At 43.1% G+C, this 13,880-nt stretch overlaps 1 protein-coding gene across 1 annotated transcript in view; it reads right to left on the reverse strand.

Moving 5' to 3' along the window:
* The window catches only part of FBXW8 (F-box and WD repeat domain containing 8), a 109,504-nt gene that overhangs the window by 84,079 nt on the left and 11,545 nt on the right, over nt 1-13,880 (reverse strand). The window contains exon 2 of the mRNA XM_036448888.2: nt 8,994-9,098. Coding sequence (XP_036304781.1) covers nt 8,994-9,098 — 105 coding nt within the window. The remainder of the gene's footprint in view (nt 1-8,993; nt 9,099-13,880) is intronic.

Below are 13,880 nucleotides of genomic sequence, written 5' to 3' on the forward strand. Positions count from 1 at the left end.
CCCACGTAGGGGCAATCTTTGTAATTCTGTAGTCCAAAAATTAGCTACAAGGCTGCATGGTTAGGCAGAGCCACCGAATCATCAGCATTTTAGGAGAATCCAAATAAGTGCTCAGTAACTACAAACTAGAAGATTCCAATGAAATTAAAGATTCTGGGTAAGTTTTCATTAGGAACTAAACTGTACAACTTCAGCCACTTTAAAATGGAGAAACTTGCCCTGGCTGGTTTGCTCAGTGGTTAGAATGTCAGCCTATGGAATGAAGGGTTGCAGGTTGGATTCCCAGTCAAGGGCATGCACCTCAATTGTAGGTTCCCCAGACCCCAGTAAGGGTGAGTGTGCGAGGCAACCAATATGTCTCTCTCATCACGTTGATATTTCTCCCCCCCCTTCTACTCTCTCTCTAGAAATCAATGGAAAAAATATCCTCATGTGAGGATTAAAAAACAATAATTAATTTAAAAAATGGATAAACTTTTCAAAGATTTTCAAGAAGTCTCAAATATATCAGACCTTTAAAACTTTGGAAGCTGAAAACAGATTTGTATTATCAGCTTCAAAGCAAGTATCAGGTCGTTTTAAATGACACAAGCTAAAATTTGTACAACGGGGTTTTGGATGAAAAACTGAGAATAAAAAGTTGATGTTTAGGTGCACCACCCCACTACTAACCTTCGATCACAGGGCTTATTCTGTAGAAAATGATATTCAGGATAAAGTTTAAATCTTGGATAACAAACAATAAATCTCTGTGAGGGATTTATAAAAGCTGAAGGTGAGAATTACTTCCAAAAAGGGATCAGGACTGTACCTACACTGAGGTATTAAACACAGAAATGTGCAAACTGTAAAAGGAGGGTGTCTTTTTTTCTTCTTTTAAAGGAGAATTACAGGCTTGAAGAATTTCTTTTCATCCTAGAGGGGAGAGTATCAACAAGAAAAAGACCTAGTAAAACTTTCACAAGGAAATTTTAAAGAGTCTCACCCAAATGAAATCTAATTGTTGGATTTCTTGAGTTATATTAAATCTAGCCAGTTTACAAGCCTACATTTTCCAAAGGCCTAATGGTCTTTTTTTAGCACACCAGGGCTGGAATGGCTCTGCCCAGTAAAAGCCCCACTGAGTGAGCCTCAGCTGCAAGAATTCGCTAATAAAAATGTCTCCAGCATTTTGCTTTATAGCACCACTGTGAATTGTACATTACAAAAGAAAAAGAAAAAAGGACCCTTGGCTCAAAAATTAGCTTTATTAACTCTGCCTGGATTAGGGTTACCAGTGAGGCCCACACCAGGGGGAGAGTGTCATTGTTCTGGTCACACTTTCACATATGAAGTCTGCTTGAGGAGGAACAGACTCAGCTCAATTTCCTTTCTTCCCATTCACTCTTAAACCCACTCACTTTTGCCCTCCCCATGCCACTGATTCTGGTCAAGGTCACCAGGGCCTTCCAAGTTGCTAAGTCCAATGGGCATCTCTCCGTCCTCCTCTTACTTGACTAACAGCAGTGCTTTCTGCCTTTGATCGCTTTCTCCCAGCTGAAAGCTTCCATCCCTTGCTTCCAGGGCACTATGCACTCTGGGTTTTCTTCCTGCCTCACAGGCAATGGCCTCTCAGGTTCCTCATCCCCTCGCCCCTGATCACAGACTCAATCCCTGAGCCCCTTCCTCTGTCTACTCTTCCTTCCCTGAGGAGCTCATCCATTGTCTAAGCTGTGAATACCATCCATGTGCTGACAGCTTCCACATTTAGATCTCCAGCCAGAGCTGAACCCAGCACTCACCTCCAGCCTCGCATCCAACTACTGGCCTTCCCCCCAGCTTGCACATCCCACCTTTTCCTTGTTGCTGAGGGCCACCCCAACCATCAGCTGATCAGGCCAAACACCTTGGAGTTTCTGTTGGCTCCTCCACCTCTCCCCATATCAGACCATTATCAACCCTGACTCCACCTACTTCTACTGGTATGTCATGGTCCAAAACACCATCTTCTCTCATCTCGATTAATTTTAAACCTTCTAACCTTCTTGCTGGCATCCTTGTCACACTTAGTTTATTCTCTACAGATCAGCCAAAATGATCCCTTTTCAAATGTAAGTCTGACTTTGTCACTCCTCTGCTCAAAACACTTCAATGACTCCCATCTCATTCAAAATAAAAGTTCAAGTTCTATTAATGAATTAAGTGCCTTTCACATTTTGACCATCTCTCTTTCTGTTAGCCCCATCTGTTCAGTATGCCACCATATTAGTTTCTTGCTGATGCTCTAATTACCACAAACTGGGTGGTTAAAACAATGCAAATGTATTATCTTACAATTCTGGAGGCTAGAAGTCTAAAATCAAGGTATTAACCCTAGCAGGGTAGCTAGTTAGTTAGATCATCATCTTAATTCGCCAAGGTTGCAGATTTAAACTCTAGTCAGGGCACATACAGGAAGCAATCAAGGAATGCATAAATAAGTGGGACAGTCGATGTTTCAGTTTCTTCTCTTGGAGGCTTTAGAGGGAAATCTGTTTCCTTAGCTTTTCCAACTTCTAAAGGATACCTGCATTCCTTGGCTTATGGCCCCTTCCTCCATTTTCTTCCTTTTAAAAAAAAATTATATATTTTTATTGATTTTAGAGAGGAAGGGAGAGGGAGAGAGAGCTAGAAACATCAATGATTAGAGAGAATCTTTGACTGGCTGCCTCCTGCACATCCCCTACTGGGAAACAAGCCCGCAACCCAGGCATGTACCCTTGATTGGAATTGAACCCGGGACTTTTCAGTCCTCAATCCAAACCACTATCCACTGAGCCAAACCATCTTGGGCCCTTCCTCCATTTTCAAAGCCAGCAGCACAGCATCTTTACTCCTCTCAACTTCCTGCCACCCTCTCATAAGGAATTCTGTAATTACATTGAACCTACTTGGATAATCACCCCATCGGAAGATGCTTAACCAACATCTGCAAAGGTCCTTTGCCATAAAAGTAACATATTCACGCGGCCTGGGACTAGGAGAACAACATCTTCAGGGGACATTAATCATCCTCCACACCCAGGCACTGTGACCTGAGATGAGCACACCTGCTGCTCCTTAAATACAGCAGGTGTGCTCCTCCCAAGGCTTTTGCACGTGCTATTCACCTGGTGGAGACTTGCACAGCTTCCATCTTCCCTCCCTCAGGTCCTCGCTCAAAGGTCACCTTCTCTGCGAAGCTTCCCAGGCCACTTAAAAGTGAACCCAAGCCCGGCTGGTGCGGTTCAATGGTTGAGGGTCGACCTATGAACCAGGAGGTCACGGGTTCTATTCCCGGTCAGGGCACCTGCCTGGGTTGCGGGCTCAATCCCCAGTAGGGGGTGTGCAGGAGGCAACCAATCGATGATCCTCTCTCATCATTGATGTTTCTGTCTCTCCCTTGCCTTTCCTGTCTGAAATCAATAAAATATATATTTTTTTTTTAAATAAATATTTTTTAATGATTTCAGAGAGGAAGAGAGAGGGAGAGAAAGACTGAAATATCAGTGATAAGAATCATAGATCAGCCGAAACCGGTTTGGCTCAGTGGTAGAGCGTCGGCCTGTGGACTGAAAGGTCCCAGGTTCGATTCCGGTCAAGGGCATGTACCTTGGTTGCGGGTACATCCCCAGTAGGGGGTATGCAAGAGGCAGCTGATCAATGATTCTCTCTCATTGATGTTTCTAACTCTCTATCCCTCTCTCTTCCTCTCTTTAAAAAATCAATAAAATATATATTAAAAAAAAAAAAAAAGAATCATGGATTGCCTGCCTCCTGCACACCCCCTATTGGGGATCGAGCCTGCAACCTGGGCACATGGCCTTGATGGAAATTGAACCTGGAGCCCTGTGGTTTGCAGGCTGACGCTCTATCTACTGAGCCAAACCAGCTAGGGCATTAAAAATCTATTTTTTTAAAAAAAGTGAACACAAGCATCACCTCTGCTGTATGACTTATCCACTTACTTATCCTATAAAATGAAAGCTTTCTGAAAAGACAGGTTTCTTCTTACGTTTTGTTCACTGCTCTACTCACTGTCTAGAAATACTTAAGTCCATTTACATTCCCCTCCCCATAGACCCCCTCTAGCCCGTCCCTAACCTCCCTCCCCCCTCCTGTTCCCTCCCCCCTCTCCAGGCCTTCAGCACCTTATTGTCTTTGTCCATGCATTAGGCATACGTGCATTCAAGGTCTTTGGTTGATTACCTTCCACCCACCACCTCCACTGCCTTTCCTCTGAGATTCTGCACTCTTCCATGCAGTCCATTTACATTTAATGTAATCACTGATAAGAGAGCCTTTTACATCTGCCATTTGCTATTTGTTTTCCATGCCTACTGTGTACCGGCACACAGTAGGCACATATAAACACCTGAATGAGAAGAGTAAGTCCAATTTTTTATCATTATTATTAAATACTTTAAAAAACTGGATTGCGCCGGGACCAGTTTGGCTCAGTGGATAGAGCGTTGGCCTGCGGACTGAAAGGTCCCAGGTTCGATTCCGGGCAAGGGCATGTACGTTGGCTGCGGGCACATCCCCAGTAGGGGGGTGTGCAGGAGGCGGCTGATCGATGATTCTCTCTCATTGATGTTTCTAACTCTCTATCCCTCTCTCTTCCTCTCTGTGAAAAATCAATAAAATATATTTTAAAAAAAAAACAAAAAACTGGATTGCTTGTATTTTCAAAGGTCAGCTTCAGCGTGTGCTAACTTCAGGAGGCTCCAACTTCCTTATTCAAAAACAATCTCTTGCTTTCTCCTTTTCTTTTAAACTTTTTGATATGAAAAACTTCAACACAAAAGTAAAGTGAACAGTGCCCGGCCGTCATGGCTCAGTGGTTTGCTTCCGGTCAGATACATGCCCAGGTTGGGGGCTCTGTCCCCAGTTGGAGGTATGTAGGCAATAGATGAAGTTCTTCTATCATCAGTGTTTCTATCTCTATCCCTCTCCCTTCCTCTCTCTCTAAAAATCAATAAAAACATTTTTTTAAAATAAAGTGAACAGTATAAAGAACTCCCAAGAACCCATCAGTTGAAAGGATTATCGATACGACTCTACCATTTCATTTCATCTAGCTCCCTACTTTTTCTGCTAGAGTTCTTTGCTTTTCCGTTACCCCTCTTAGAAGGCAGCAGCCGCTGCAACCTGGTGGCTAAAAGGAAGCTCCTGACGCTGCTCGGGTCTCAGGCTTGCACCTGTTTCCTGGAGATAAGTCTGGTCCAAGGTGAAACTAAGAACGAAGAGACCCCTGCCAGCAACGACAGGTCTTCAGAATCATTTCTGCTATGAAAATCAATTTAGTTGCACGTAGCTATGGATCCCCTACACTTAAAGACTTCATTAAGATCTCTAACTATAAAACCTCAGCTTATAGTTTCTCCTATTTGGACATATGGGAAGACTATAAAATCACACTTTCCTTGAAATCTGAAATATTATCATCTATTATACTGGTTTTAGTTCCACAATTACTTATTTATTTTGATAACACCTACTTCTTGCTCACCAATTTTATCATAAATCTTAAGTTTTTAATCTCCACATCTTGCGTTTTTCTTTATTGCTTTCTTTATGCACAATTTTCTACCCTTTGCTTGAAAAACAAAATTATCTACCAGCTAAACTTCTAAAATTATTAGGAAAACAAATAACTAAAATACATATTAAAATGAATATCAAAAAAGACAGAATCACAGATATGGAGAACAGATTAACAGCTGCTAGGGGTTAGAAATGGACGAGGGCTGAGGTGACTGTGACTTGTTGATGAATGTCCTATACCTTCACTGTGGTCACATGAATCTACACCTGTGATAAAATTGCCCAGAACTAACTACACACACAAATAAGTGCCTGGAAAACTGGTGAAACGTGAATAAGCTCTGTGGACTGCACCAACACCAATTTTTTTAATTTTGATATTGTTCTTGCAGTGGGAAAATTTGGGGGGAGGGTACACAGGACCTCTCTATTATTTTTTTGCATCTCCCTGTGAATTTAAAATTATTTTGTTTTTAAAAATAATGTTGATAAATATATACAAGCCTTTACTCATCAGAATTATTCATGCCATAATTATTCATGCCACACTTTCACTTCTCATAAAAACCAAATTATTTTTTATAGTTTTGAAATCGACAACTTTGTAATTGTTATGCATTCAAAAATACTATCCTTTAAAGTGCCAGGAATCCTGTAGGCACATACAATAAAATGAGCATAAAATTATAAAGAGCAAGATAATAAAGCTGTTCAATGAAATGCCCAATGCATAACTTTGCTTACTGTTTGAGATATTTCAGCATGATACACTCTCACAGAGATGCTAAGTCCCTCAAGGGATAACTATTGATAGCGTGGAGCTAGAGAGGGCAGCATTGAAAGTACACTGGAATCACTAACGCGTAGGACTTTAGGTTTGAGTGGGCGCAAAAAGCAGAAAGAGGGGATGCAGAAAGGAGACGAAGTCAGAGCAAAATCCATTTTCCAGAATAGTCTATGGCATAATTAAAACTCAAAAGTCCTCCCCGATCAGGGTTCCTTACTGTGAGTCAGTTACCAGTTTGGCATAAAGATCTAAGCAAACAGGTTTTCTCCAAGGGGACACATATAGTTCACGGTGCCAATGCCACGTAGCTGGCCCATTTCACTGCAGCCCCACGGTGGCTACATTCAGAGAGAATGAGAGACAGAGAGAGAGCCCTCTAAAACAGTCATAAAGCAGCAGGACAGTCCATTCAACAGAAGGACTTCTTCCCTGTTTCAAAAATAAAAACACCACACGAAACAAATAAAAATGCTACTTATTTTTATTACTTTGTGGTTTATTTTAATTCTTGAGAAAAACAAAGCCAATTCTACAAATTACTGGCCATCCATGGCCATCCTCATGTAACAGCTCTATGGGAAAAGCTCTGGCTTCAAAAAAGAGCCATGTTAGGGGTTCTGTTTAAAATATTTCCTACTCTTCTACATGTGCTCTAAAAATGAGGCTGAAAAACAACAATACAAATCCAACTGGCCAAAGAGAGGAGAGTTCTGGTGGACAATTGGACTACTGTGTTGCGAATTAAACTGTTCACACCTGCAGCATAAGCAATCTCCCTGAAACGCAGCCCCATTGTAGTGAAAGGGGGATCTCTTCTTCCACTAACTAGATCCTATCTTTCGCTGATAAACTCTTTGGATGAGAAAACCAGCAGCAGATGTGAAAGCCACATGGCCCTCTACAAAGCAGGAGAGCAAAAAGCAATGTTAGAAGAAAAGATTCCTTAAACAGCAGCTCCCTATCAGGAGTGGAGATTTTATCGTCTAATGCTGACTCTGTGGAAAGCAGCGAGCTATTAGACGCTATTCCAAGACTCCGGCTCACAGTATCAGGCTGACATCCAGGAGTTGGACTCGCTCAGCTACACCCTTGTTTTCAACTCTTGGGAACCGGGCCAATGTGTAAAGTTAGAATATAACAAACCCAGTTTGCAGGGGGAAAGAGAAGACAATGTGGGCACTCTTACTCAATGTAATCGATAGGCCCTGAGCGTGGTGTACACTTCAGTACATTTTCATTTTGTGCATTTTAGCCTTTGAATAATTTCTTCCGTAATTTCCCGAAGATTTCCACACTGTGCATCAAAAGAGAGTTGCTAACACCCCCACCGAAATGATACTGTGGCAATCAAGAACACTGAAGACTCTTTCAATTACACATTTAAGTAGAAAAATGCAGGGTATGGCAAAAGTAGGTTTATGGTTCTGAGTACGTGAAACACGAGGTTTATTCTTATATTATTATTTGTAAATTATTGCATTATTTTTCCATGCAAACAACTGTAAACCTACTTTTGCGCTGCTCTGTAATTTTGATTAAGCAAAATGCTTCATAAAAAATCATGTAAAAGCAGAAACTATAAACTGTCCCGTTTTATGTGTGATTTCATTGAACTGCCACAGAAAGAGCAAGCACTAGAGTCTCAATTTGGCAAGAGTTTTCACCACTCTCAAACTGCCTTAATGTTTTTAACTTCACATTCTTGGTGGGGCTTTGGATTTTAGTGTATGTTTCTCCTATCACTCAACCTTACCAAACCCTTTCTCTTAAAGGTACAGACACTGTGCAAAACACATTATTGAAATCAGAGGTGGGAACTGGTAATCACTAAGCAAGTTATCTGTTTGGCAGTTATGGACAATAGGTACCACGGTGTCCATGAAAAGCCAGCAATCATATACACATTTAGCTTGTGAGGAATTACATGCTCTTCACCAAGAGAAGAGATTAATTTTAATCTTGCCTCTTAAATCATGCCAAAGGCACAGTGGCATCACCTGGTTAGAAACACAGACTACTGGGTCCCATCCTGGACCTCCTGAACCCATATTTGCATTTTATCAAGATCCCCTGTGACGCATGTGCACAATACGGTTTGGCCCAGACGCTATCTCCCACCATCCCTCTCCATGAATGTGCGCTCCAGATAAGCACGGGATGGGTGTCATTGGCCTGCAATTCCCTCGGTGGGTCTCAGGTCTCACGTGCCTCACACCTCACTGAGTGCGGTGCTGGTGTTTAAAGAGTAATTTGGACTATATGCCTGAAACATGACTTCACTGTTTTGTCCCCAGGTTGACCTTCAGCTCCCAACCTAACGACTGGCTTGATTAAACCAAGGGCTGGCATCTTTGCATTAAAAACGGTGAGGACATTAGCAGCTCAGGCGAGCTCAATAAAGACGGCGCACGGAGTTGTCAGCCTGGAGCGCACAGCCACAGGTCAGCCATGACTCAGACTGCAGGGGGTCACAAAAAGATAAACACCAGTAACAAGGTTGAACACAAGTTCAAGGTTGCTTTCCTTTGCATTAAGATGCTACCCGATTCATTAATACTTTAAAGCTGGACATTCTGGTAAGTACATTTCTGTTATGGAGGAGCTTCCTATACTTTAATGGCATATGTAGGTAGATCTTGAATATCGGTTAATGACAGCTTACCTGTGCACACCTTCCCAGGTCTTTCCTGTCCAGATACTGAAATATATTGATTGCCAATTCATAAGGCAGTTGGATATCAAAGAAGGGCACATCGTCCATTTCATTCTGAGAAGAAAAGGAGAAAAGCAATGAGCTTACAATTCTGAGACTTTAAAATGCTCATATCTACAGGCCCTTTATTTTTATTTATTTTTATATATACTTTATTGATTTTTTTTTTTACAGAGAGGAAGAGAGAGGGATAGAGAGTTAGAAACATCGATGAGAAAGAAACATGGATCAGCTGACTCTTGCACACCCTACTGGGGATGTGCCTGCAACCAAGGTACATGCCCTTGACCGGAACGAACCCGGGACCTTTCAGCCCGACGCTCTATCCACTGAGCCAAACCGGTTTCGGCTATAGGCCCTTTTAATTACCAGAGATATTTTTAGGTGACGACAAGAGTGATGATGGTGTTTCCCAGGGAGCCAAGGGTTGTCACTATTCAGCAGAGCTCAGTCATAGAACTAACTCTAAACTGAACAACCATTCTCAATTCTCTGCCCTACCCCTCCCCGCCCCCCCCCCCCCCCCCCCCCGCCCAGGTCTACTGCAAGTCTACCCTCACATTCATGTATGAAATCCACAAGACCATTTCCCATTGTGCTTCAAAAGGAGCAGCAGGTGGATCTTACAGGTGGTATATCGTGGGTATCTGTGCACAGGTCTGTGGGAAGCCTCTTGGTCTCTATGGAAAAGTAAGCAGCAGGCAGCCAAGAGTGAGCCATGAAAGGAGATCAGCCATCGGTCCTCTTAGGACAACTGCTACCAACGCCCTGGCCCTTCCAACTGGAGGGGAGTGCCCCAGAGCCACAGGAGAAATGCTGACCTAGGTCACGCAAGTGTTTTCATCGGGAAAGGGGAATAGGGCCGTGAACATGAGCAAAAAGTAAATAAATGAAACGCTGCCCTAGAGCGAGGTGAAAACCGGCCCGCCTTGGCCGCGGGAGAAGCACGGGGTTTCCTAATGCACCGGGGGCTCACACTGGTTAACCTGCGCGAGCCAGTGCAAACAAAGCAGTTCTTCTTCGGTGTCATTTATTAATGCGGAGAAATTAGAGCTCGCCTGCCTTTGGATAAGCAATTAGGGATGAGGTAACAGGCTTTATTTGAGAGATAAGGCTGTCATGACGATCCTGGTAGCACAAAGAAATATGAGTGTGAAACAGAAAAGAAAACCAAATGTACATATGCAACCCTCTGCCTGCTCCCGAATCCACCTGCCAAAGCTCCCTTTGGTGTTTGCTTCTGCACAGCTAGGCAAAGCAGTGCTCTCGGTCCCAACAGAACTTGCTAATAAAATTCATCTTTAATAAGCTTTGGCTGACATCAGTGACTTACTGGTTGCAAACAAATTACTAATTCATCACTCAAGTATAACAATTATTTATCAGAAGGCTGAAGTCTCAGCATTTTTAAGGGAGTGTGAGCACCGATTTAAACCCTTCAAGATTCAAGGTAAAGATTGTTCTGGTATCATGTTTTCCATTCACCTAGGAGTCTCGGGGCTAATAGATAATCCAGGGCATAAGAAAGTATTATATTTAACTACAAAAACAGTGCAAGGCTAAGTGTGAGGCCAAAAAGGGTCTCTAGGGGAAAAAGAGTTAAGAGTTGACCGTTCTCTGTGGGTAAAGAAGGAACAGAATGTTAAATCAAGAGAGAAATGTTGGCTATACAAGGAGGGGGGGGAAACAGGAAAAAATCTGTCAGTGCAATTGGAAGACAAAGGGATCCTTGCCTAAAAAAATAATGAGAAGTCAGCACTCTGATGTCAGGCTAGGAAGCCTCTTACAACTAACTGGCTTTCCTCATCGAGAAAAAGAGGCATCGCGCTCTCTACCCCAGATGCGACTGCGGCTCCTCACACCCCCCCAGAGTGAGCCTCAGGCAGGCGAGGCAGGAGGCCACGAGGCGTGAGACTGTCATCTGCAACCCGGGACTTCTCCCTGCTTCTCTTTTGATTATCTGACTCCGGTGAGTGGAAACATCCACCTTGCCAGCTCATAAAAGGAAAGAGAGAAAAACGTTCCTTGTTCTCACACAAGTAGAACGAAGACAAAGAAAGCCTGCGCCCGTGAGCTCAGCTTTCACTGCTGACGGGCTGGCATTGCTTCCTCCCGTCGGCCCCTTCGGGACCCACGGACCAGTAGACAGGGCCTGGACTTGACACCACTGTGAAGAAGCATGAGAAGTCACCTGTGTTTTTTAGTTACTTTGATGCGGGAAAGTCTTACTTCTGGTGGCAGCAGCCTTCCCCCTTTTGCCTATTCAGTTGGCCAATCTCCTATTTTCATCCTAGAAAACAGAGCCTCTAGCTTAGCATTCTCCAACCCTGCCACCAACTTCCTTGATCCCAACTACCGAGACCTCTGGGAGGCAGTATAGCACGGAAGTTTAGAGCAAAGATTCAAACTGATTGATAATCCTGGCTCTTCCTCCTGACCAGCCATGAGACCAGGCTAAATGCATTTGAGCCTCAGTTTCCTCATCAGCAAAACAGGGTATAACTACCTGCGAAGAGGTACGTTAAGAATAAAATGAGCCCTAGCCAGTTTGGCTCAGTGGATAGAGTGTCAGCCTGCAGACTGAAGGGGCCCCAGGTTCAATTCTGATCAAGGGCACATACCTTGGTTGCAGGCTCCCAGCCCTGGTCAGGGGCATGCGGAGGCAACCAATCAATATGTCTCTCTCACATTGGTGTTTCCCTCTCTCTCTCTCTCTCTCTCTCTCTCTCTCTCTCACACACACACACACACACACACACACACACACACACCTTCCTCTCTCCCTCCTTCCCACTCTCTCTAAACATCAATGGAAAAACGTATCTTTGGGTGAGGATTTAAAAAAAAGAAAAAAGGAGAGGATGATTACATGGGAAGGGCTTGGCACAAGTAAGTACAGGGCTAAGCACACAATAACAGAATGGTAATATTGCCATTTTCTTTCCTTGAGTGACACTCCAACTCCTTTTCCATCAACAAATGTGTACTGATTAGATGCACATCCCAAAACACTCCCCTACCACTTCGTTGTTTACAGAGAAAGTTGTCTCCCTGTCCGGGGCTGGGATAGCAGAGGCTAAGTAATCCAGGAGTCTGAACACTGCTGATGTCCATACAACAGGTCTTTTCTGAGGAGGCTTTTTAAAAAGAATCAAGTTTAAAAGGTCATACACAGTGAAAGATCAGATACACCATGCTCGTCTCACTGTCAGTGCACCAATTGTGATAGTTCTTGGTCATTTCTAAGTTCTGAAGGGCAACAATTGTTTTGAAGCATTGATTAAAATTATAATTAATGTCAATGCCAACATTACAAAATGAAACTTTTTTTAAAAAGTAACTGGGCTCTTAGAATTTTATCTAATCTCCAAAATGATGGTCAATCCCAAACAGAACAAGTCCCAGACTTTAAGTAAACAACCTCCCCTGTGCTACACTGGCTGGGGATTGGCAGGGGAAAAAGGGGAACCAGTATACCAAAGGAAGGTCTCCCAGGCCAGGAGAACAAGTGCTGAAGTCTCATGTTGTGCACTGGGAATCTTTTTAGCAAGACAGCCTACCAGCGGCTTTGTGAGGATCTGCAGTGGGTCACTCACATTGTCTCTCTGGGCCCACAACACTCACCCCCCGATGCCCAGAACGCTGCCTGCTGCTGGCTTGCAGCTGAGTCCCTTCTCAGGCACTGCCACTGGCCAAACAAGATGCTTCATCTAAGGCTGCATCCCCTCCTGGAGGGCAGTCTACATCCAGGGACTCGCCAATACCCACAATACACAAGTCCGGTCCCCTGGACCTCTCAGAAAGGCCAACCCACTAGACCACCACATGCAAAACTCCATCTCAGAGCCCCTTTCAACCTTTTTAACCAAAGCGATAGACACAATCCATCATAGTCCTGTGTTCCACACATCCCCAAGGGTTCTTATGCACAACTTTGGTAACAATGGGTAACCTAGTTCCCTCTCCTCTACTCGAGGAGACATAATGGAATATAGGCAAACCAGAGTGGCGTTATTATAAAACAAAAAACAAAACAAGAGTATCTTCAAGGTGAAGCATATCATTCACTTTGTTAATAGTAATGTTATCACTTGGAAAACACCTTACTAAGGACTGAGTTATGAGCATGTTTGACCTTGTGGTTGAAAATGCAACTCTTTAAAGGAACCATAATTAGACAAGAAACGGGAGCCACATCCTGGACAGAGGCTGTAGCCCTGTAACCACCTACACCCTAAGAGCAGCAGCAGCATGTCGTAAGCTCTGGCTTGGTCTGCCCAGAGTTCATAAATATAAGCAAAGAATGTTACTTGCTACTAATGTGCAGAGAAATACTCTGTGAACTAAAAGGTACTATCAGACCTCCACCTAGGCCTTTCTGAAGCGCACAGCCATTTAAAAATTATGGAACACATCCACTAAGTCTGTACGTATACTGTCTTAAAAACATGGGCACGGATAAACTGGAATTTAAGCAAAAAAGATATTGCAAGAAAAAAGAGATTAAAGACACTGGAAATATTAATATAGGAAAACCTGGTCAGACAGTAAGACTGTCAACATGACTAAAATGTTTAGAGAGAATAGTAATTTTGCAGTAATAGCCCAAGCAACGTAAGAATGGCCCAATTTATGATCCAGAAAAGCAATAAATTCAAAATATTAACATTCCTTCAAATTTAAAGAAAAAATCTTTTTGGTAACATACAATCTGACTTTTAATTAGTTAATGGCTCAGATATTGATTTTCTACCTCTATTGATGACTCGTGTCCTGTATTACTCATCAAAACTATCTGTGGCATTAAAATATGCCCACGGTCTCTCAGACCTACTG

This window comes from Pipistrellus kuhlii, unplaced genomic scaffold (genome assembly GCF_014108245.1).
Source record: "Pipistrellus kuhlii isolate mPipKuh1 unplaced genomic scaffold, mPipKuh1.p scaffold_m20_p_20, whole genome shotgun sequence".
Lineage (NCBI taxonomy): Eukaryota > Metazoa > Chordata > Mammalia > Chiroptera > Vespertilionidae > Pipistrellus > Pipistrellus kuhlii.